A 25211-nucleotide genomic window follows, 5' to 3' on the forward strand; every position below is an offset into this window, starting at 1 on the left:
TAAAGAGCAGAAACGCTATACACAATCAAACAGCGTCCAAGTTGGACTTTTCTCCCTCCGAGTAAGCAGTTTAACCTTAAAGAAGGAAGATGTGGAAGACTGTTGTTCCAATTCTTGCGACTATTTTCGCCGCTGTGCAGTGCGGCATGCCTGGGGGATGGCAAGACGCCGACATCCACAGTGAGTCTGTCCTAAGTGCGTTGAATTACGCCGTCGCCCAACACAACAGAGGCAACCAAGCAGATGCATTCCTCCACAAGGTGGTTCAAATCGTCTCCGCACAGACTCAGGTGAGTGTTGCAAACTTATATATATATATATATATATATATATATATATATATATATATATATATATATATATATAGCACACCTCCCAACCCCACCAACGACAAGGGTGTACAGAAAATGGATGGATAATATCTTTTTGTATAGTTAGATTAAGTATAGTTTTAATCTGACAAAAGAGCGTATTTTAACTTATTCAATATTTTATGTATTCGAATAAATTTAACTCTAGATGTAAGCATTTTGGCGACCTCCTGTCTTTACACTCCATGTAAATACTTTTCTGACAATAAAAAGTGCACAATGGTTTACATTATGCTAGAATTAAATGGAAATAGGAATTTAGAACTGGCAATTTCTTGGTAAACTGAATTATAGCTTTAGTATTTAGCTTTTCAAGTACATTATGTATGTGTGCTGTATGACTGCAACCATATATGATATGCTTTTAATAATCTGGACCTATGTGATTCCTCTTCTTCTCCATAATAGGTGGTCGCAGGAATTAACTACGAGATTGTTGTGAAATTGGGACGGACAAACTGCCAGAAAGGCGAAGCAAACACAGATTGTACTGTCTACATAGATCCAGCTAAGGCTCGGGTAATTATATGACATTATTAAAAAGATGTTGTTAACTTTAGAGATGAAAATGTTAATTCTATTCCCATTTTCCTCTCAGACATAACAAATACAATGAAGTATTGTATATAAAAACTGTGACATGATATCATTTGATTGTGTGAAAAAAATAACACTCTTTGGAACCAAATGCATTTCATGTTTGTCTGCATAAATTATTGTATAATGGCATGCTACTGTAACTGTATTCTGGTCTTTCTTTTTCAGATTTACCAGTGCACATTCAGAGTGTGGAGCTGCCCATGGCTCAATGACATTCATGTCACGAAAAAGAAGTGCTCGAAACCTTAACTTAACTCACCGTGAAATATGTGCTACTTTTAACAGTGTAAACATCTTTCCATCCTCTGTGTAATGAAGTCTGCTGTTTTCACAACTATGAATGCTGTAATGCAACATAAAGTTGATAAGTTACCAGGATAAAATTGTTTAATGACTTGGTAAAAAATACAAATAAAAAAAAATAAAGTAAATTTCACTTCTCAGAATCTGTCCTTGTGATTAATAATCATTTTTGTTTGTCTCCCTCTGTGAGGTGAGCAAGATATAGAACATATTTTTTGGCTGATGATTCATCTGCGTGAAGCAAGTTGTGGTAATTGGTCCAGCTAGGTGTTCTATTCAATTTTTTTGAAGTGTGGATGCTTGTTGGAGCACTGTTGCCTTGCAGCAAGAAGGTTCTGGATTCAAATCCTGGTCTGCACACAGTTTGCATTTTCTGAGTGAACAGATGTCTCTTGGGCAGTACTGCCTTAATCATAAGTTTGAAGTAAAACAGTTGATAATAATTGTGGCATGATTTCAGGCCCCGTAGTCATTCTTTGTAGAACGACCTTTCACTGCAATTACGTCTCTAAGGCATTAGGTGGCATGCTTCTACTAAATTTCCTATTAATTCATGTCCTTGTGCTTGGGTTCAAATCAATGAATATGCTTTGATTTAAATGAGTCCATGTAACTACGGTTGGCTGATCAAATCAGGATATTTGTCCTGCTATAAGTTTAAACTTGGACCCGGTCGCAAGTCTTGTGAAATCTGTAGTTCTGATGAATACTGTCTTCAAGACTACAGGCATGCCTTGAAGAAATAAAACTCTAGATGAAATTACATTTTCTGTTTTTACATTCAGAAAAGAGTGAAGTGGTCATTTTTGGACCAGAGCATTAAGAAAAAAAACGAGATGCTCAGTCAACCACTTACTTGTGACAGAGGACAGAGCAAGTGATTAATAAAGTAAAGTTAAACGTTCTTTGAAGAAAATGCATTTATTCCCATTTGTGGTCACCTCCACAAAGGTAAGAAACTATAACAGTATTGCCAGGCCCAATGTAACTTGAATAAAGGGAACTAAAATGGAGACAACGTAAACATAATAGCAACAATGATAGCAGGTATACGCAGGACAGTAGAGATTTCTTTCTGGGTACTTCCACATCTGAAAAACATGTTAGTTGACTGCAAAGTCCAGACTGTCTGTTAGTCCTTAGAGACTTTTGACCACTGGAGATAAGCTCTGGCCTCAATGCTTGACAGCTGATTAATTATCGATTGGATGATTCCTCTGTTAAAATATAAATAGTCCCGTCACTTCTGCTTTCAAAGAGCAGGCAGACAGCATCAAAGCTTCTTGTTCTGAGCTTTTTGGCAGTTTCACCTACGGAACAATGATGTGGAAGGTTATTGTTCCTTTTTTTGCCGCGTTTTTGGCCTTTGGCTTTTGTCAGATGATGGCTGGAGGTTTGCACAAGATAAAAAATGCAGATAATGATGAGGGGTTCCAAAGAGCGTTGCAGTTTGCTGTTGTCCAACACAACAACGGGACCAATGACACGGTCCTCTACCAGGTCCTTAAGGTGGTCTCGGCTGAGAGTCAGGTCAGTAATGTTATACAAATTTAAGTGTTCACTATTCACTCAAGACCTGCTGTTAGCAGCAAATGTAGATACTTGACTCAGTTAGGGGCTAGATGTCATATATTAAAATATTTTATTTTAACTCATTAATAATGTTTTAGTGAATAACAAATATAAAAATATATATATTAACATTGTTTTTTGTCTGTCTTTGATGTTTCACTTCTGATAAGAGTTTTTTCATTGTGTCACAATAAGCTGGATTTTCTTTGTCTTGGCTCCCTCTTCTAAAGGTGGTAGCTGGGGTCAATTACATAATGACTGTGATTCTGGGGAGAACCAACTGTGAGAAGGAGGCACCAGCAGTCGACTGTGCTGTCCACAAAGAGCCTGGATTTGCTAAGGTAAATACCTTAGATAATAAAAACCTGACTTTAGTATTTAAGAAAAAGAATCTCACACATAAACAACACCAACTCTGTTAAACTAACATTGTCTAATGTTGCATTGTAAGCACTCCTTTAAACTGCTAATAAGTAATGATTGTCTGGATAAATGAGCATGTATTCTCAGTTTTATTGACATATTTTGTGGGTTTTCTCTTTCAGCCTTACCAGTGCAAATTCAAAGTGTGGAGTCGCCCATGGCTTAATGATATCCAGCTGACCAACGAGGAATGCAGCGGTACTGAACTTACTTCACCATGAAAAACTTTTTTTTTGAAGATCTACAAAGTGATACTGTCTTGACACCCTCTCAAAATCACTTCAAACTTTATTGAATTTTTCTGCAATGCAAAACAAAAGTCTCACTATGAAAGTATTCATTAGAACACAAAAATGCACAGCTTTAAATAAAGCAACTTTTAAACTTCCCTGAATATGTTTGTGTTTCTGATATTTATTTTAAACTTTGCTGCAGATGTATTCTGTGTATTCTGTGTTCCGAAGCCTTATAGAATAGGATTTTATCTGATCGCCCAAGATAAAATGGTGAATTATTTGGTCAGTACTTTGTAGTATGAAAGGCGACATCAAAATTTGCTGTTTCATTTGATTTATGGTGACTTCTTGAGGGTTCAATGTTGACTTTAGGTCCATTCAAATGAAGCAAAGGTCTAAAGTGTTGGATTCTCCACAAATATTTGGATAGTTGTGTACCCCAGGTCCTAAAAATTTGATAAAACAGTTACAGGAAAGGGGTAAATAAACAATCAGAATTACATAAGGAGTGCATAAAAAAGTATCCAAGAGATCATTTGTTTACCTGATCATGTGAACACATGAAAAGTAGGATTTTATGTGACAGACCAAAGGAAACTGTTGCAACATTGTAAAGTTGAAGTAAAAACACATGTTGCTCAAAATGTTTCACAAAAAAGTGGCTAATTGTGGCATGCATATGGATTCAGCTGCCCTAAGTCACTGCAACTACAGTGCATCTACTAAATTTGGTCGTCTATTGATTTATCTCCTTGTATTTGGGTCACTTTGCCAAATGAATTTGTTTGATTTAAATCATTCCACTGTAGCTTCTATTGGTTGCTCAGGGTCTTTGTCTTTTAAGTTGAGCTTTTACCCTGGTGTCAAATTTTGCAAAACTTGCAACAGGTTAGCTACATTTATCAATTTCAATTAATCAAATACATCATGTAGATCATAGGCATGTCTAAAGAAAAATAAAAGCCAGGGTGATTTCTAATTTTCTGCATACAAAATTGGGAGAAGACAGAGGTTGGCATTAAAAAACCAGACCATTAAAAAAGAGGCTTCTTAGTCAACCATTTAGTATTGGCAGAGTAAATTCTGATTGACTAATAAAGTAAAGACTGTTGGAAATGTCCTTTAATTCCCACAATAAACAATTGTCTTGGAATTCATCCTTTCAAATCTGCCATATTGCCTAATTTAGAAATATCTTGTTGCAGACTGATCCAGAAAAACATTTCATGCATTTGTTGCTTCATAACTACACTGTGTTCCAAATTATTATGCAAATTGGATTTAACCCTTGTGTTGTCTTGCGAGTCAAAAGTGACCCATTACCATGTTTACCTGTAGAAAAAATACCCTAAACTATCTTTTTCCGACTTGAAATTTCATGACTTTTCCTAAATTGACAGCGTCATTAGAAAAAGTGATACTTTGTTTTTGTTTATATTTCCATGCCACCTTAAAAAAGAGCAGGGGTTGTCAAATCAAAACACGCAAATCTGTATCTCACATTAAATTTCTGACATAGCAATGGACAACATCAGAAGAATAACAGAGGTTACACAAATAAAATTTATTCAAAGACTTATATATATGCATATACAGTATATAAACCACACAAAACCATTCAAAGAAGTTCAAATCTTACTTTATTGAAAACAATTTAGATTTTGTTTTGTTAATGAATCCTTTCATAGTGATACATTTGTTTTGCATTTCACAATACAGATCTTTGTTGAGGTCCAAAAGTTTGAAAGTTGTTTGGCAGCATTGACAGAAGTGACCTTGAGAGGGTGTAAAGGTAGTAACTGTTTGCAAATATTCTAGAGGAAAGAGTTTTTCATTCTGTAGCACGTTCAATACTGTCACATTTATCTGATATTAGCTGGGTATCATTAAGCCATGAGCGACTCCACACTTCAAATTTGCACCGGTGATGCTGAAAAAGAAAGAGTTCAAAATTTAAATAAAACAGAGAATACATGTACATTCATCCAGACAAACATTAATTGCTACTGCTTTTAAGGAGTGTCTACGATGACATATTTTACAATGTTAACTTATCCATAATTGGTGTTTGAGATTTCTATCTTTAAATCTCATAGTTTAATGTCAGGTTTTCATGATCTAGTCTAATTACCCGAGCGAATCCTGGCTCTTTGTGAATGCCACAGTTATCTGCTGGTGCCTCCTTCTCACAATTGGTTCTTCCCAAAATCACAGTCATGATGTGTTTGAACCCCGCTACCACCTTTCAGGAGAGACAGACGAGATAGTTATTCACAAAGACTTGATGTAGTTAATGGGTTCAAATGAAGTCTTTTAATATGTGACGCCTGGCCCCTGTTGTGTCAAATGTTTACATTTATTTCTAATAGTAGGTCTTGATTCAACACTGAACAAAGAAATATCTACAACATACTGACCTGAACCTCAGCTGAAACCACCTTAACAACCTGGTAGAGGACCGTGTCATTGGTGCCATTGTTGTGTTGGACGACAGCAAACTTCAACGCTGTCTGAAACATCTCATCATTTTCTGCATCTTCTATCTTATTTATGCCCCCAGGAATACAAGATAACCCGACAAAAAGAGCGGCCAGAAAAGGAAAAATAGCCTTCCACATCTTTGCTTCAGAAGTGAAACTACAAAAATGTTGTCGTAGGAATGGACCACTGAAGCGTTCTGCTTTCTCTTTTAAGTCATAAATGGTGTTATTGTTTATTGATTAACAGATATGACACGCCTGTCAGACATCCAATCAACAATCAAAGAGCTGTCAAACAAGTGGGTTTGCATTTATCTCCAACGGTCAACAAGCGAGAGTGGAAATCCACCTTGGAGAGGTCGAAAGTCCATCACAGAGATGCACAAACATTCACACACACGTATGTATGCACAGTCATCCACACACACAGACACAAATCTAGAGGCAATCTGGAGTGACCAGTGAAAACAATATACAGTACATGTTTCTATAAAGTTGGCGTCCCCAGAGAGAACCTCCAAAAGCACGAGGGTTTTTGAAGTAGCTCATCCAACCAATAGATGTAACTAGTTTGTTTAGTTCCAAAGTTTTTGTGCAATTTAAGTTTTAAGGGTTAATATGATCTCATAAATATAAATATCAAACACTAGTTTTGTACAAATAGGAATTTTTGCAAAAAATATTACTACATTCTAAAATAATGAATTAATGAAATCCTCAAAACATAGAAACCACAAACGTTTACAGAAGAAAATAATTAAAGTACAAATAATAACAAACCAAAAAATGTAAATAAAATGATCATAAACAACTCACAAAAGAGTAAGAGGAAGCCAAGCTTACTAAATTCTATCCTTAGTATTTCCATCATGTATATTTGAAATATTTATACCTATATTTATCTTCTAAGTCATAATTATCCTGTTTACACTGTGGTGGAAAATTACTACAAGTTCACATCTGCTGATCATGTTATATGAAATGCTTGTGAACTCTCACCAAAAGAACTATTTGGGTTACATGTACAAGGTTGGAAGTTGTTTTCTACAGCTGCATCAGAACCAGACTGTCTCGCCCCTTGTTTTTAATTCCTTATCCTTGGTATGAAACTCATGTGTTGTCTCTGCATGGCAGAGCTTTTCATCCAGACCTGCTTCATTATTGATTGTCCTACAAGCTCTCTATATTGTGCACAATATATGAATAAACCTGATTGAGTGATTTCACCTGACAGTGCTTGGTAAAATAGCTTTTTCCACAACAACACCCAATATACATGTATGTCATAATTATTCTGTATAAATATTTTTGTAGTTATATAATTAACTCTTTGCGATAGAGTCACCATTTACATGTATGTCTATTACAAAGCTGTACTTTAGTGAGATATACATATTTTAATGAAGACTCTCGATCATTAAGCACATGGGCATTTCTTGTTTCTAGAATTATGTCAATGTATATGCAAGCTGAACATGACAGTGAGGCTGCTTGCAGTTTTAACCCTCAGAATGCGAATAACGTAATATTTTTATACTTTTACTGTTTAACTGTTTTGATGTGTGTGTAAATAAAATGTCATCCTGGAAAGAGACAGAGATTTAGATAAAATATGACAATAAAATACTATGAAAAGTAGTTGAGTAAATGTAAAACAAGAAGGGCAAGGAAAGGTTAGAGAGGCTGTAGGGTAACATAGGAGCAGATTGAATGTTAATGTCTCAGTACACGGCATTTCATTAACACACAAGATATATAAACCATGTTACTGTTATTGTGCTTGCATAATCAGGTAATCAAATGCACTCCTGTGTACTTTTTTAATTCACTGTTCATATATTTCAGATTATTCATCAGCTCATTTTCCCGTAAGTGTGTCATCATGTTCTGATAGGGATTGGATTACACAAATATTTGAGGATAATGAAACACTTAGGACCTTTGTTTCATTTGCACGAACCAAAAATCAACATTGACCCCTCAGGAGGTCACCAGCAAACCAATGACACAGCAATGTTTGAAGTGAGAGGTTCTTTGGTTATTTAACACTTTTGAGGAAGAAATATTGTATATCCAAAAAGGTTCCTGAGAAGGTACTGTAGTGGATCCTAATTCATTTCACTTTAGGAATAAAACAAATATTTAAAACTTCCTCGTCATCATTTAATATTCATCATTGTGTCTTACCCTTCTGCTTAGGACTGGGAGAAACTGGACAGGCCAGAGTGATGAAGTGAGAACGTAACAGAGAAGAAGCTCGGGGAAAAAATTATGATAAGGCTGTTTAGGACTGCAAAAATAAACAAAAGAACTTTAAAGGGAACATTAAATACACAAGCAGCCAGTGGAGGAAAGTCAGGAGAGGGATAATGTGTTCCTGTTAAAGTGAATGGGTGATTATGAGATAGAGTGAATCACAACAATTGCACACAGTTAATAAGCAATATTTTCTTAATTTCATCCTACTCTCTTGTAAAATAGTAAAAAAAAAAAAAAAAAAATACAAAAGTATTTAGAAAAGCGTTAGTCTCTGGTTGTACCTTATTTTGCACACACCAACTGGAGGTAATCGTAAAGATTGACTTCTTCAATATACTAGAGTTTTCCTCCACTTCCTCCACTGAACAACATAGATCTTTCCAATGTACACCAGGAAAATACACAGCGAGATAAAATGAAATGGCTTTATTTGAATAAAAAAAGACAGTTTAATTTAATTAAATAAATCAAACATGAAAATGCTGCACTTTTCTTTTCTAATCTAATTCTATTAAATTAATTTATCAATAATATTTTTAACAAAGAACATTATCCCTTTTCTCAGATTACACTAAGTTCCTTCCAGAAGCCAGACTTTTCTGTTCCCAGGCAGCATGAAGATTTCATCTGGCTGCATGATGCTCTGGTTGAAACCGAGGACTGTGCTGGTCTGATCGTAAGTTGGACTAATAGGGACTGAAGTTATTGCATAATAGTTTGTCTTTGGTGGCTGCATATACCACAGATGAAGCACATATTTAGCATGTAAATTATGAAGCATTCACGTTATTACTGTGCTTTTGATTTGGTTAGAATCCTTGAGTGATCTTATGCCTTACGTAAACATTTCTAGATCCCTCCAGCTCCCCCCAAGTCGGATTTTGAGAGTCCAAGAGATAAGATGCACAAACTGGGGGAAGGTGAAGCCACTATGACTAAAGAGGAATATACCAAAAAGGTGTACCCCCCGAGTCGTACACCTTTAGAAACATTTTGTTTGGTTTTCGTGTTTTTGCAAGAGAGAACGTCAAATGAAAGAAATTTTTTCCAGAGGTCTGTGGAATTATTTTATCCCTTTTCTGCAATCCGGCATACATAGAGTTAAAGGATGGCCTCTCCCTCCTAAAAGGTTTTAATCAGTCTGTAATTATGTCTCTCACTCAACAGTGTTGGATAGCTGAACAACCTCAAACTTCAAGTATTGCTGTTTCATCAACTTGCTTTAAAACCTTTGATGTTTCACTGTTTACTTTGAAGTTGCGCAAATCAAATGAAGATTTAAAGTTTTACCTTTTCCAAAAAAAATGTGCTATTTGTGTGACCCGGTTCGGTGTTTAAACTTGATAAACCTCTTATCTAAACCTCTAAAAGGTTGGTAAATAATCACAGTTACATAAATATTGCATAAAAAAGTGTGCAGGAATCGTGCAGCAAAGGAAAGAGAGTGTAAGGCGCATGTGATTACCTGACCATGTGATCACCTCAAAAGTAAACAACTCCATGTGGACAACTTACTATGTGTTAGTCCACTGCAAAGACTGGAGACATTACTGTTTCCTATGTCTTTTAAAGCTCTTTTCCACCTCATACATGCAGTGTTTTAAGACACAATTCTCTGTCCACATTTATTTTGCTGTCGTAAGAAAGAGTATTCACTCAAAAAATTCCAAATCACCTTGTCAGTCTTTTCATAAATGGACGTTCCAGAAGATTAGTAGTGAGGCCAGAGAATAAAATGCTTCTCAGCCTCTAAAGGGCAAAGTTTATCTGTGAAATGTTCCCATTATTAAATGTGCAATTTAATAATTACACATTTGAAATGATTAAACCTGCAATAAAGTCAGAATTCTGAGGGGTAAAAAGTCTCAATTTTTTGTTATTTAGTGGCCCGTAATTTTATTCTGTAGTCATGAACTGGAAAATGTAACAAAAAACAGACACTTTCAAGGAATCTTTGAGTCCTGCTTTCCACAGTAAAGCTACATCTAAGAGTGAATCCTCCACAAAGAACATATTCAACCTTGCCTGAAATTTTCTCCTAAAACTGGTTTTATGTTCAAACCTGCACAGTGCACTATAGATAAAACAGTCAGACAACTGAAGTTTGGACACAGCTGGGTGTTTCAAGAGGAAGTGATCTCAGACAAAGTAGATGGACAAAGATAAAGCTCAACTACTAGAAAGTTGTGGAATAAGCTTAAAAGTTAGCCATTTTAAACAAGCAATTAGAGAGAGTTGTGAAATATTCAACCACAATTGAGCCATTCCTACTTATTTTTTATAAGTAGGAAAAGCTTAATAGTTTCACCAGAAACATTAGAATATGTTAGAAGGGTTTATAACTTTCTTTAATTAAAGTGCGTACTGTATATCTAGTTAATTTCGCGACTATCTTGATCATTTTGCGACCTCTTGTGGACGAGTTTTCGCATTGACATTAGAGTGTGAAAACAATTCAAACTCAAAATAATTCACATCAGTGGTATATTTATGTTTAATGTAAATTTGATCAATTTGACCAACATGTTTTTTGAATAGTAACTAATTGAGAAGCGGAGATAATAATAACATTAAATCTATAAGTTGTTTAGATATAATGTTTTACTTCCATGATGTGTAGTATTGTAAAATGTATATTAAAACTGTTACAGTGAAGAAAACTCAAACAAAGATATCGTGGACACACCCATAAATTTGATTATATTTATAATATTAATTATATTATATAAAATGTTTATTATATTATATTGATAATAATTGTATTTATTTTATTATTATTATTAGTAGTAGTAGTAGTAGTAGTAATACAGTTTCAATCGACTCGGGTCTTATAAAATAACATGGTTTAATACACTTTAGTGCTGCGACAGCGGAAGCGGAAATGACAAATCAAAACAATGTAATAACCATGACGTAATAGGGAGGCGGGGTTTGAGTCGCATAGAGACTGTTGATTGGCTGCGTCCTCTGCCTGTAATTTATGTACAGGGCGAGTCTTGTTTATATAACAGTAAAGTCTTTCCGCCAGTGCTTTTCTGTTTCCCTTCTGCCGCACAGCACGCATAACAATAATGTGGAAGATTGTTTTTGTTTTACTTTCAGCTCTTTTAGCTGTGGAGGGGTCTTTGGTTGGTGGCGCGACAGATATAGACATCCACGATGACGGTGTCCAAAATGCGCTGAACTTCGCTGTCGCCCAACACAACAGAGGAACCAACGACATATTCCTCCGTAAAGCAGCTGAAGTGGTCAAGGCTCAGGTTCAGGTATGTCATCCTTTAATACTTTGAAACGTTTGTATTTATGTATTTTATTTAAGTCCGATAAGACGATTATTACAGGATACCACTAACATAGCATCCGTAAACAATCCCTTAACTGCCTGAAAATTGGGTCTATAAAACAGTAAGCCGAGAGTAAAGCATCTGAGAGGTATAACCTTGTTTTTTTCTCTGCCGTCTTTATTATTTACTTCTCTTTAAAGGTGGTGGCAGGCTTGAAGTACATCCTAACTGTGAAGATGGTAAAGACCTCCTGCAGAAAGAACACTTTAAATCAAGTGTGCGACGCCCAAAGGCTGCCAGATAATGCTGCGGTAAATCTTGCTGATGAACCTGCAAGGCCTCTCCCTTTATCTGAATTGGGAAGTATACAAAGCTAAAATGATTGCATTACTCATTCTCATTCTCGTCTTTGTTTTTTTTTTTTTCAGTCTTACAAGTGCAAATTCACCGTGTGGAGCCGCCCTTGGATCAATGACATCAGGATGACGGAACAGAAATGCTAGAAAGGAAACTTCTCAGCACTGTTTGTAGAGCAAACTTCATGTAACATCTTTCTTTTAGATTAATTAACATAGCCATCACAGGAAATCTTTTCTATATTACTTTCTGTTTCTCACCTCATTGAGATTCTGTTTTTAGGAAACTTACTAGCTCCAACAGGGAAAAATAAATACAGCATTAAATTGTTTATTTCACTTGTAATCTCTACACAGTTTTAAAATAAAGTTGCTTTGGAACTTTTATAAATGTCTAAATGTCATTATTCTAAATATATTCTTTGTTTGCACTGTACACATTATGTTGGACAGTAATGCGGCATGGAAAATATCATCAAATTGTTTGAAATAAAGTTCCTCTTGGATTGTTTTTGAAAGTCTCCATGCAAATACATCTTTCTATTTTGCTTCACAAATGAGGTATCTGTCAGATTTTCTGCATGTTAAATGGCAACGTCAACGCAAAAGGGATGCAGTTATTTATCAAGAATGGAAAATGTGGTCTCCCGTTACTTACAAATTCCAGTAAAGGCATCCACTTACCAGCCACTTCATTAGTACAAATAGTAGGAGGCGATTGATTGCTTTTGTTTTAACTTTAGATGTATTTTTTGTAAATGTGTCACCTGCACATCCATGTTATGACGCTTGCAAGGAGATCAGGTAACTGTGGATGCTGTTGGAGTTCTGTGAGGTCATTTTCATGTTCAACAAACCAGGTTGAGGTGATTTGTGCTTTGGTAATTTAAAGTAGGCACACGAAGTAGGTACAAGAATACAATGAAGCAATCATAATCAGGAGAGCTAAACAACGCCCAGTTGGTACTACAGGACCCAAAGAGCACCAAAAATAAACCTCTCACAAGGTTACACCACTGGGAGAAGAAAGGATAAAGGCCTATTTCTGTGATGTTTACACCGTATTCTTTGTCCAATCTGTCTTTATATTGTCTATTGTAGTTTTCTGTTGCTGTAGCCCATATGCTTCAAGGTATAATAATGTGTTGCTGACAGATATTATATGCCACAGTCTTTGAGCTACTGTATTATAGCCAGTCTTTCTATTCTTCTCTAACATAAACTGTGTTTTCACCCACACAATGGCTGCTCAATCTCTTTTTTTCTTCTGACCATCGAGGGATGGTTCCCAGTGAAAACCAGAGTAGATCAGCAGTTTCTGAAATACTCAGAACAACTTGTCTGGCACCAACAACCATGCTGGTTAGGGATAACCAGATGAAGTTTCAACTTCATCTGGTTATCCTCATCACGTTTACATGCCACAATGCATTAACCATGTACTGTAATTGATTTTTAGTTGAGAAACAAGTGAATAGCAATTGACCTCTTCTTTATTTATTAATATGGTATTAATTGAGCCTCCAGAGCTAAGCTGAATATGTTGTAAAAGGACAGCAGAACCGTTTTTGTTTCCCAACTGCTGAGATAACAATTCTTCACAAGCTTAAGTTTTAGTGCAGTAGATTTGTGCCTATGTTTTTAATAAAAAAGGCTTTCTTTGTAAGGTTAAATTTTCATAAAGAGAACCGTTCATTGTGTAGATGTCAAGTTCTATTTGACCTCTTAACCAGAATGTTTCTTCAGTTCTCATCATGCACTAGGAGTTACTTGCTTAGAATAATCTCACTTATAGCATGATTAAGGTCGCATGATTCTCTGACCCAGCTGTTAATCCTGTGAGTCATTTGGGTTGCTGTGCAGTTACTCCTAACAAACAAATACATGAGGTGTTTTTTGTGGTGTAAATGATAGTGAAACTGCGGGGGAGTAAACAATTCAGTATACAGTCTGACGAAAGTATTCATCAAACTTTTTTTAGGAGATTTTTTTACATTTGGTAATATTACAACCATAAACTCCAATGTGTTTATTTGGATGTCGTGTGGTAGACCAGCAAATTGGACAGTGTGATAGAGAAGTGGAAGGAAAGTGATTGAACAAACAGTATCATGAAACACTGGGTAGGTCAGCAATAAAGTTGTGGAAAAATTAAAGATATGGACAAATCCACAACTCAAAAATCTGCCCTATTGACACTACTTATAGTGCTTTATGTTACAAGTTGTAAAAACCACAAAAAATCCTTTGAAGCTGAAATTCTGTTTGGTAGATCTACAGTCATGCTACAGATCAAATGTAGCAAATGTAGCATTAACTCTAAAAATCTGACCTTTATGAACAGAAAGAAGGAAGGCTTTTTATGCCAGACTAACACTAAACAATCAAAACAAAAAAAATTCAAGGCTTTTATTTTCAAAAACTTAAAACAGGAAGTTGTTTAAACTCCACAACTTGAAAATCCATGAACCGGTTGTTAATCATTATTTATATACCTATATAAAAAGCGGAAGTATCGAGTTCTTCAACCTGAGACGCGCCATAGAAACTGAAAAACAAGCTACACATAAACCAGACATGAAGGTGCTAAATAAAGACGAGCTTCAGACCGCTGAGAGAGTTTTGCTAAAACATTTCCCGAAGAGTTATAAGGTAGCCTTTATTAGTTGCACTTTCTGCTTAAAAGAAAAAAAAAAAAATATCACCGCTGTTTTGATTGTTTTCAGGTTTACGGTTTCCTCTACACTTGTAATAGGAACAAGCCGAGCACTGTGGAGGTTGTCGTTGATTCGTGGCCAGAGTTTAAAGTGATTCTTTTGCGTCCGGATCCTAAGGTGAGTTCACGGCCAGCACGGCCGAATGTGGAAACGCTGTAAAAATGTTTTATCACTGATTTGCATAATTTTACATTATTATCGTGGACCTTAAGAGTCACAAAGAAATATTGATATATGTAAGAATGTAAATAAAATCATAATAACAATCTGTAATGATTTGTTATTATTATTTGCCTATTATTATTATTATTATTATTATTATTATTTAAAGCTAAAAATGAATTGAATCTATAATTATTTGTTAAATTCTATTTTTTAATCAAATTTTTTATTTAAAATATGTTTTATTAATATTTGCATAAATGTGTCAATTTATTAAATACACAAAATAATAAATCAGAAAACTATTTGGAGTATTCAGATTCCAAATAATTGAAAGTACTTGAAGTTATTTCTCTTCAACTACTAGTCAAATAGACCCTAATATTTGATTGGCTGATCTGCAAAGCAGTGTAACTGCAGACCAATCACCTTATTTATATCAGTATTAATACCGCCCACTGACATTGATAGTTTGGTTTGATATAGAATAAATCCACATCCTACAAAACAGGATTATAATTTTTTTTTTTTTTTAAAAACCACAAACATAATTCATAATTCAAATTTTATTAATTTGTGCATTTTTATTATTTAAGTATAATTTATTAAAACACCAAATATATAATCATAGATACATTTGTTTATTCATTCAATGTACACATTTTCTACTGTATCATATTATAACATATCTAAATATTTCTAATGATTTATTGTTATTGGAATGTTGCACTTTTGGTTATTAATATAGAATAAGCAATCCGAGGACTTCATGAAGAAGGTGTCCTTCTTCAGCACAGATGAGGAAGTTTTAAGGAAAGTGCTGAGCGAAGAAGTTGACTGGAGCAGTTGTTTCCTGATTGGAGGTCAGTTGTGCTGAAAACCAACAGCTGTTCCCATTATTTCAGACAAAATCCTGCAGGGTGCAGTATATAGCTTGATGAGCTTTCAATATACTATACATAATTACAGTAGCATAATTCTACTAGCTAAAGAAGGAACTTATCAAATCGCACTTATTCATTTTCTCTATGCTTTTTTGCTATTTTGAATTGAAGCAGCAAGATAAGAGGACATTTAAAGATTTTTTTTCCCCTTAGGATTTGATATTTCCCATGTTCCCACACTCAAAGAAGTGTCTTCAGAAAAAAAAGTGAACAACAGGAGCTTCACATTGGTGCATCTTATGTATCTTCCAGACATCAGCCATCTATGTGCACCAGATGTTGACAGGTATGCTTCAAAATACAATTAACTCAATATAATCCATCCATCCATTTTCTTACAGCCTTGTCCCTAGTGGGGTTGGGAGGGGTGCTGGTGCCTATCTCTAGCGAACGTTTCAGGCGAGAGGAAGGGTACACCCTGGACAGGTCGCCAGTTCATCACAGCTCAATATAATAAAATAAGAAAACTTTAATTTTCTTTTTTCTTTTTTCCCCAAACAGTCAACTTGAATCAAGGATTTCATCTCTCAGCCTCTCCCACATTGACATGGTGAATAAAACCTGGAAGTTTGGTGGGGATGAGAAGGGTTACAGGCACTTTAAAAACATAATTAGCAACTTTCCAACTTGCTGCATATTGGACACCCATGGTGTGCCTGTGGCCTGGATCCTGGTGTATGAATACTGCGCTTTGGGAATGTTGTACACGCTTCCCGAGCACAGAGGAAAAGGATATGCCAAAGTTTTGATCAGCACCATGGCCAAAAAGCTCCATGCAGATGGCTACCCAGTTTATTGTTTCATAGAGGAAGACAACATGGTGTCCTACAAACTCTTCCAAAACATGGGCTTCGTTGAGGATACTTCCTACAGAGCAGCATGGTTTGAGTTTAACTTCTAACCTTGGAAATGACTATGAAGCAGCAGCTTTTCATTTTTGTCAAAATGTGATAAAACCTGTATTGTTCAGTTGCATTAAAAGATGAATTTGCATTTGCATCAAATTAAATAATAATTTAGACTCAAACATGATTCATAACTATCATTGGCACTTTCAATGTAACTATAGTGCATTTTTATTCTAACAGCACCACATGTATGAACGCAAACTATGACACGCTTTTCAATAGTTTCCAATCAGGCATATTGTTTATTCCTGTGCAATTTTCAGTAAGTCAACAAGAACTTGATTCTACTCCAGGACTTGTTTAGAATTTTTTTGTCGTTTTTTTTTTCTCTTTTTTTTACTAATTTTCAAAAATAAAGATTTTACATGATTTAAAAATGTTTTCAATGTCCTATCTGTTAGTCTAGGACATTCTACGATCTATTGTTTTAGATTGTGATACTGTTAAAACATGACATACTGTATACTAAAAATAAAAGATAATGCAGTTATTATTATTATTAACAATAGTAATAATAATAGTGGTTATTGGTAATAACATGTTTCTATGTGGCAATTTCCAAAAGCATAATAATAATAATGAGAACACTAATAATGTTATTATTATTATTATTATGGTTTTGGAAATGGTCACATAGCTGGTGTGTTTATTTGATCAAGAAGTAATTTTTCTCGAAAGTGCGAAAGGAGAAAGAAGTTCCATAGCCCCGCCCCTCGCTGCTGAACCTTGAGACACTGACGTTACGTTTTCCCTTCAAATACTCCTAGTTTAACATCATGGAGCTGACTGAAGACCAGCTGAAAGTTGCAGAGACTGAACTGCAAAGAGAGCTTCCTCAGTCACTAAAGGTGTGTTTGCTGCATAAATTATGGTCTGCACGTGGATTCATTTAGCGACTGCATTTCACAACTTAACTGTTTTTCTGCCGCTCTTCACTAACTTCATTAGACTTTGGATTAAAACTCTGTCTTATTTTCCAGATTTACGGTTTCTTGGTCCTCAGAAACCGAGTGAAATCAGATTCTTATATCGTTTTAGTGGACAGATGGCCAAAGTTCAGCGTAATTATCTGCAAACCCCAGTATAAACAGGTAATTACTAATATGGAAGAAATACATGCAGACTTTGTGTATGTTAGTTTTTAAAATTCTGCATACCTGTTGTCTTTCTAGAAAACGGATCTGTTTAAAGACACAATCGTTTTTGCAAATGATGAAGCTATTCTCACCGAAACAATAAGGAACTCTTTTGTAATTGACTGGAGCAGGTACCTTTGTCTTGGTAATAACATGTTTCTTTTGTTCTTTTTATTATAGTACACTGAATCAACACATTTATGATAGACTGACTTTGTTTTTATTACCCCAGAGTTCAAGTTAAAATGTTACTTTGGTTTGAATTGTCATTGTGTTCAAAGTTCCCTGTGCATAATTCACTGATAGGAAAATATATCTGTTGTAACCTCACACTGTATCGTATAACTACTAAAAAGATTACAATATATAAGAGCATATTGTTTTCTCATCTGTTAGGTTTCAATAAGCCTTTTCATATTTATGCTGGAATGCTCCACTTGTACTCAAAAGCCTTTATTACGGAAAGGTTTTGCTGGTGGAACCAACACATCAGTGCTTCCTTTGTGAAACAGAACCAGATTCTTCTTTATATGTTCATTGAGTGAAATTTGTGGTTTTTTCACACTCTTTATGCACCTCCTTTCCACCATCATGTAGGAAGGTTGCTCCTGTACTGATACATTCATACATATAGAGTGTTTTGCAAATGTATTCACACCTCCTGTAACATCATAACCAGAAATTTAAATGTTTCTTTATTGGGATTTTATATCCAAAACCACCAGAAAGATGTTCATAATTGTGGCGTGGAGATGTATATGTATATACACCATGTGCACTAAATACAGCTGTAAGTTTTATTTAGGTATGCTTTAGGTCTGCTTCTATCAGCTTTGCACATCTAGAGACTGAACTATCTACCCATAGAAATCGTGTGATGTTCAGTGTGGCGTGCAGTTTGTTTTCCACTAGTGTTTTGCAGCTAGTCTAAAAGGTAAATGTTGGCGTCATTTGACCACAGCATTCTTCAGTGTTTACAGTGTTGTTACATGGTTTGTAGCAAGCTGCAAATAGGACATCTCATGGCGGTTGTGCCATACTCTTCACTTTTTTTTCTGATCTAACATTACCTTCACAAGTATTGTGATATGGTTTATAAAGTGTTCCCCAGGTTTGCTCCTGATCTGTCTGATCCTAATGATGTCTTTAATAAACCTCGTAGACTTTCACAGAAAAGCTGTGTTTATACTGAGATTAAATTAGACATATGTGGGTTCTGTTTACTAATTAAGTGACTTCTGGAGGTCATTTTATTTAGGAGTATCAGACTAAAATAAACAATACAAATGCATACATTTTCAGATTTCAGATTTGTAAAATGGTTGAGAACTTTGCATCATTTTCTTTCCATTTCACAATTATCCACTACTTTGTTTAGGTCTATCACAGACAAATCCCAATAAAACACGTTGTAATTTGTGGTTGTAAGGTGACAAACTGAAATAACCTTTACAATGCACTGCAGACAGAAAAAGATTTTATTTGAATTTTATCAGTAATGAAAAGAAATAAAAATGCAAACTAAGTTTTACTCATGTGAGCTATGATTGCTTGTGTTAAAGGAATCAGTCTTCCCCACATGGAGATAGTCAAAGCAGTTGCAGCAGAAAGGAATGTTCCCAGCAACCAACTGTCACTTTGTCACATGATGATATTGGACGATGCATCCAAGCTTCCTACTATAGATTGGTATGACCAACTATACACTATGCTTATTTAAAAAAAAACTAAAAAAATCAATTAAATTAAAAAAATCAAAGATTCTGGCAAATTATTAATAAAATAGCATCTCATTACAAGAACAGAAATCTGCTCTAAAATGTCAGTTTGTTCTTCTGTGCATCAGCTCTGGGATCTGCCTCAGCTCCCTGGATGAATCCCACCTTGACTTGGTGAATCAGACGTGGAAGTTTGGAAATAATGAAGGCGCTGCCAGGATGATCCGAAACATGGTTACAAACTTCCCATCCTGCTGCGTTCTGGATCCAGAAGGAAACCCTGTTTCCTGGATTTTGACCTACGTGTGCTGCGCCCTAGGAATGTTGTATACTTTACCAGAACACAGAGGGAAAGGCTACGCTAAAGCCTTGATTAGCAGCATGGCTAAAAAATTCTGTGGTCAGGGCTACCCAGTGTTCTGTTTCATAGAGGAGGACAACAGAACGTCTTACCAACTCTTTAAAGGTATGGGATTCTCTGAGGATCCCGCATACAGAGAAACATGGTATGGATTCAATGATTTTTAAATGACAAAAGCTAAGCTAATAGAAAAAAATACATTTCATAAATTTATAATTATAAGGTGTTTGAAAGTTGTTTGACTTTCATTCAAAATAACAGGAGAACTAGTCACAAATATTAAAAACAACATTCCTAACTTGTTAGTTGCCATTTCAAATCCAGGCTTCAGTTGTTAAGCTGGAGCTTTTCAGTGCAGATCTATCACTTTTCAGGAGACATACTTGATGAAGCATTTGACCTGAAAATTAAACATTAGAAAATGTGAGATTATGGGAAACATCGCTTGATTATTGACAAATAAACAGCTGTTTGAGAGGAGACAAAAAAATTGTTTTTTTTTTGTGTGTGTTTGGATGTGGTGCCATTTAAAAAAAACAATCATCTGCCTGGTTACACCCAGATAATTGCTAAGAAGTAAACTATAAATAACAACAAGAAAGTCATGCCTTTTAACAATACTCTATTCAAACCAAAACACCAGAAGAGCTAAAATCTCTATTTAAGCAACGTTTTTCATCTCTCTGCTTTAGAGGATTAGTATAATAACTAGTAATGCTTGGAGCTGTTTGGTCAACTTTATATCAATTATGTACTAGTCTGCTAACAACAGTTATGCCACAAAATGATATTTACAAAATCTTTTTTTTACAAAAACATTAGGAAATAAAGTGTTACACTTATTGCCACTCCTGATGTGTAAAGAAAGCATTAAGAGGCTTAAAAAAAAATTAATAATAAAAAAGACTCTTATTTTTTCTTTACCTGTGCTCTCTGTAGTCTTCTAGCCGTAGCAACCAAGTTTTCCAGTACTCTGACATCAGCTCTGAATTTATCTGGTGAGCGTGAGCAGTGGAGCCATCTTTGTAGGCAACGACTATGAGACCATTTTCAACCTGCAGTGAGAAGACATGAGACATTGTTGTGAGCACAAGAAATTCAGAGAAGATAAAAGGAATTTAACTACATCCTGTTAATACAACACAAGTAAATATAAGATGTCTTTTATCAAGGTAGATCACCTGGTATTTGTAGTTGCCATCATTGTTCAGAGCCCCGGCATATGCTGCAACTTGAACAGGGTTATCATATGTGTTGCTCAAGAATGGTTTGGGTTTTTCTGAGGTTTTCCAGTCTATGACACACAGCACACCCCTGTGGAGAGAAGTGGACTGTGGGAGACATGAAGGCGGTAAGAAAAACTGAAGTCCAGAGGAGTTTTACCTGTAGCGCGCAACGCAGTCCACAATTCCCAAGTAATTCAGGGGACCATGCTGCACAGAGCTTTCAATGGCCCTCACTGCACTGACGTCCTCCAGCACATGAGAGATGCTCTGAATGTATCCTTGCGCTTCAGGAGGACACTGTGGTGTCTCTGAGAGATTCTTGTTCCTCCATGTGTCGGCAGAGGTCAGAATGTCCTCCAGAGCAGAATGGAAAAGCTTTCCTTGTTTAAATAAATCTGGGCAAAAAACATATCAGCTTTGGTTGCAAGGTATAATGTACAATGATTTCACAGTATTTATCTGCTTGAGTAGCAAGTGTGCATTTATACTATTTGTAGTTTGTCAACAGTAACTTTATGATAGGGTTGCCTTAAATGCAAGACTCGACTGGAGCACCTTTGTTTTAATCATCCACTGTACTGGTCATGTTTTTCTTGAACAGAAATATTTACATACAGCCAAATTAGCCTTTCTGCTATAGGCAAAAGAGAAGTACTGGAGGTAGCTAACAGGCAGCGGCCAATAATAGGTGGGGGAGAAGCAGCACTATGTTGATTTATGACTCACAGAACATGTAAATAAAATTTATGTATTACATCTCATTTAACTTCAAACCCCCGGTATGGTGTGACGGGACATTTTTAACCACATTGTTTGGTTACAAATATAAAACAATAAACTTCACTGTGAATTTCAGCAGATGAGACACAAGAATAAAACATTTTCTTGTGTATAAAGAATATTTTATGACAGTGGAACATTGTCAATTGTTCCATTGACAATGGAACCATCATTGTCAATTGTTCCACTGTCAATGATTTTATACCATCCTGAACACATCTCCTGACTGAGACAGGTGAGACATGGTAGTAGCTGTATCATGGTGTGGAGATGTTTTTAAGTGTATATTTGGGTATGGGAAAACGCTTTATAGTATCTTTAAAAATCTTACTTTGACTATATTCCTTGAAGCCCTCCTCTCCCAGCTCAGCGATCATCCTCCTCTTCCATCTCTCCAGGTAGAAGATCTGCTCTGGAGAAAGTGTCTGCTGAAGAATGCGAGTCACACTCGGGATAAACGGCCTACTCTTACCCCGATTTAACAAAATCCGGGCTGGGGGTCCTGCCTCTGGCTCCTCCGTTTCTAGAGTCCTTTCAGGATTTACGAAAGGATGAAGAGTTTTGGGGAGCCTTGGCTCGGTCCGTGGAGGCGTCCGAGCTTTGACAACTGGTCCATAAACGTGGCCATCTTCCGCCTGGAGGGTCTCTGGGGTCTGAGAGCTGACAGTGGAGGACATGACGGATTTTACCAGAGAAGAGTAGCGCTCACTATCCACAGAGCTGTAGGGACTGTTCCGTCTGGGGCATGTCAGGCGGTGGACAGCGGAAAAGTGGCACACTGTGAGGGAGGTGCTCTCAGGGACGATGATGCTCCCAGCAAACAAAACACGATTCAAAACGAACATTCTTGCGACTTCAACACAACACACTCAGACAACGATGCTATTTGCGGCAAAACAGTACGAGTCTCGGGTAGTTTCGCGTTTTAAATCAAAGTTTAGCACTTATACAACTTGGGTTCTTGCCCCAACATGTTCCAGCTAAAACTCGGCCAGGTAAACAATTGTGTTTCTAGCCGGCGCGCCTTTATGGTGGCACAACAACTTGTAGATGGGAAGTGAAGTTTATAATGCTGCTTTCTGGTTGTAGTTTGATACAGCAAAAACTACATTACCTATGTGGGTAGGTGTAACATTGAAATGCATCCCTGAAGACGACTAAAAGATTGGGCGCCAATCGCCTTATCGAAACAATACGTAAAGCGCTATTTTGTGAGTGTCAATTTATTTTGAAAACAAATGCTCGGAAACTGTTTTCCGAAAGAATAAACACTAACGTTTATGGTTAATTAATTTTGGTTATAAATTAATAATTATGATAATTGAAAAAAATGCAAATATAAGCCTGACAGAACGATTACGTTAAAATCAGCATTTTGTCTAACTTCTGAAAATACACTAAACCACTCGTTCAAATTCCATTAAAAATATTTTACTGACCCCAAAAGGAAATTATATGTTTTTGCAACTCATATTCTTCAAAGAGTTGATGTTGATTTAAAGAAATTAAAATTATGTGTAGTAGCTTCCTACAACTAACTAATTAATACCTCTTCATTGTTTTATTTATGATTTCAGAAATTAAATATATATCACGACTGAAGTGGGCTGCGCCGTGTAACTTTAGACCTTTTCGGGCCTTTTTTAGTTGAAGCTTTGTACATGATTTAAAAATATTATTATTATTATAGGAACACATCATGGGTATTCATTTATTTATTTATAATTGCATGTGAAATAGAAGTTCTAATGCCTTACATTACTGAGTTACAAAGCTTAAACTTTAACCCCCGCCTCTGTACCGTTTGCAAAGAGTAAAAGGCCATTCACACGATGGTGGCAACGTTCACGTACCTCTGTATTTATACGTACCTCTGTACTTTTAACCATATGTGTTGAATCCACATATGGTTAAAAGTACATCTAACTTTATTGATTCTATACATAGTTTAGGTCGAAAAGAAATACGAAGCAAAGTCGATCCACGACAGAGGAGGAGTTTGAGGAGATAAAGAAATCCTTGGATTTCATGTCTGGTGAGATAGCAACAATCTCACAACAACAAAAACTAATAATGAACTTAATGGGGGAGGTTAAAGAATTGAAGAGACAGAATGTAGAGAAAGACAAGCAAATAGCCTTCCTGGAACATCGTGTGGCTGATTTGGAACAATACAGTCGAATGAATGATGTTATAATTAGTGGGTTGGAAATGAAGCCACGATCATATGCCCGGGCTGTTACAGAAGCAAATAATACCGAAGAAAGGGATGAAGATCAAGGAACTTTTGAAAAACAGATAATATCATTCTTCAGCAATAAGGGAATCAGCATTGATAATAATGGCATTGAAGCTTGCCATCCACTTCCACAAAAAAACAAAGGACTTAAACCAGCTATTGTAATGAGATTTACAAACAGGAAACACAAAAATGAACTCTTAAAACAAGGGAGGAAATTAAAGGGAACCAATGTTTATATAAATGAGCATCTAACCAAACTAAACGCAGATATAGCAAGACAAGCACGTTTTCTCAGGAAACAAAAGAAAATACAATCAACATGGACCTCAAACTGCAGAGTCTATATCAAATTGAACGGTTCACCGGAAGAAGCTAAGATACTGTTCATCAGAAAAATTGAAGAGTTGGATAAATATCAGTGAAACAGGATAACCGGGTAACCATGATCAACTTTCTGAAAACCAGTGATGATAAGAAAATATACATATGAACATAGACACAGATATTGACCCCGACAACAATTTTCTTGATTATTTGAATGACAACTGCCATTACTATACTGATGAGAACTATAGCCAATGCTATAATTCGGATCAAGAAATGTCAATTATTCACTTCAATAGCCGTAGCCTTTATGCAAATTATGACAAAATAAAAGAATATTTACATCAACTAAAAAGGTCATTTAGCGTCATAGCAATAACAGAAACCTGGCTCACCTCTGAGAAGGGAGTAGATTTCCCACTGGAGGGGTATGAGTTCAATTACATTAACAGAAAGAATAAAAAAGGTGGAGGTGTTGCTTTGTACATTAAGAATGATCTAAAATATAAGATGATAGAAAAAATGTCAGTGTCAATTGATGAAGTTATGGAATGCATTACTATTGAAATCCAATTTGAGAAGCAGAAAAATATAATGGTCAGCTGTGTGTACAGAGCACCGGCATCTGATACTGACATCTTTACAAATTACATGGAAACATTGTTTGCTAAGATGCATCAAAAGGTAATTTTCATCTGTGGAGACTTTAATATTGATATGTTGAATCCACATATGGTTAAAAGTACATCTAACTTTATTGATTCTATACATAGTTTAGGTTTATATCCACTAATTACTAAACCAAGTAG

General features: G+C 35.7%; 7 protein-coding genes across 7 annotated transcripts; 5 read left to right on the forward strand and 2 right to left on the reverse strand.

Moving 5' to 3' along the window:
* The first annotated feature begins 45 nt into the window (after positions 1–45).
* Positions 46–1417, forward strand: LOC116713650 (cystatin-like). The gene is made up of 3 exons (XM_032553861.1): positions 46–290; positions 780–890; positions 1137–1417. The coding sequence occupies exons 1-3, from the start codon at positions 90–92 to the stop codon at positions 1218–1220; spliced, it is 396 nt and encodes a 131-aa protein (XP_032409752.1). The 5' UTR covers positions 46–89; the 3' UTR covers positions 1221–1417.
* A 1093-nt stretch (positions 1418–2510) lies between these two features.
* LOC116713649 (cystatin-like) lies at positions 2511–3663 on the forward strand. The gene is made up of 3 exons (XM_032553860.1): positions 2511–2804; positions 3077–3187; positions 3392–3663. The coding sequence occupies exons 1-3, from the start codon at positions 2595–2597 to the stop codon at positions 3488–3490; spliced, it is 420 nt and encodes a 139-aa protein (XP_032409751.1). The 5' UTR covers positions 2511–2594; the 3' UTR covers positions 3491–3663.
* A 1464-nt stretch (positions 3664–5127) lies between these two features.
* LOC116712745 (cystatin-like) lies at positions 5128–6181 on the reverse strand. The gene is made up of 3 exons (XM_032552573.1): positions 5923–6181; positions 5637–5747; positions 5128–5435 (listed from the first exon to the last, which is right to left on the reverse strand). Exons 1-3 carry the CDS (start codon positions 6121–6123, stop codon positions 5337–5339), a joined length of 411 nt encoding a protein of 136 aa, XP_032408464.1. The 5' UTR covers positions 6124–6181; the 3' UTR covers positions 5128–5336.
* Positions 6182–11230: 5049 nt separating this feature from the next.
* Positions 11231–12405, forward strand: LOC116713728 (cystatin-like). Its single transcript, XM_032553965.1, has 3 exons — positions 11231–11510; positions 11729–11839; positions 11957–12405. Exons 1-3 carry the CDS (start codon positions 11316–11318, stop codon positions 12029–12031), a joined length of 381 nt encoding a protein of 126 aa, XP_032409856.1. The 5' UTR covers positions 11231–11315; the 3' UTR covers positions 12032–12405.
* Positions 12406–14355: 1950 nt separating this feature from the next.
* Positions 14356–16992, forward strand: LOC116713580 (glycine N-acyltransferase-like protein 3). Its single transcript, XM_032553778.1, has 5 exons — positions 14356–14536; positions 14611–14718; positions 15512–15626; positions 15861–15993; positions 16209–16992. The coding sequence occupies exons 1-5, from the start codon at positions 14462–14464 to the stop codon at positions 16606–16608; spliced, it is 831 nt and encodes a 276-aa protein (XP_032409669.1). The 5' UTR covers positions 14356–14461; the 3' UTR covers positions 16609–16992.
* On the forward strand, positions 15887–20312 carry LOC116713582 (glycine N-acyltransferase). The gene is made up of 6 exons (XM_032553779.1): positions 15887–15993; positions 17383–17463; positions 17596–17706; positions 17788–17896; positions 19314–19440; positions 19598–20312. Exons 2-6 carry the CDS (start codon positions 17392–17394, stop codon positions 19995–19997), a joined length of 819 nt encoding a protein of 272 aa, XP_032409670.1. The 5' UTR covers positions 15887–15993; positions 17383–17391; the 3' UTR covers positions 19998–20312.
* mgme1 (mitochondrial genome maintenance exonuclease 1) lies at positions 20117–23022 on the reverse strand. Its single transcript, XM_032553777.1, has 5 exons — positions 22168–23022; positions 21214–21451; positions 21012–21144; positions 20755–20885; positions 20117–20230 (listed from the first exon to the last, which is right to left on the reverse strand). The coding sequence occupies exons 1-5, from the start codon at positions 22679–22681 to the stop codon at positions 20194–20196; spliced, it is 1053 nt and encodes a 350-aa protein (XP_032409668.1). The 5' UTR covers positions 22682–23022; the 3' UTR covers positions 20117–20193.
* Positions 23023–25211: the final 2189 nt, after the last annotated feature.

Source organism: Xiphophorus hellerii, chromosome 22 (genome assembly GCF_003331165.1).
Source record: "Xiphophorus hellerii strain 12219 chromosome 22, Xiphophorus_hellerii-4.1, whole genome shotgun sequence".
NCBI classification, from domain to species: domain Eukaryota; kingdom Metazoa; phylum Chordata; class Actinopteri; order Cyprinodontiformes; family Poeciliidae; genus Xiphophorus; species Xiphophorus hellerii.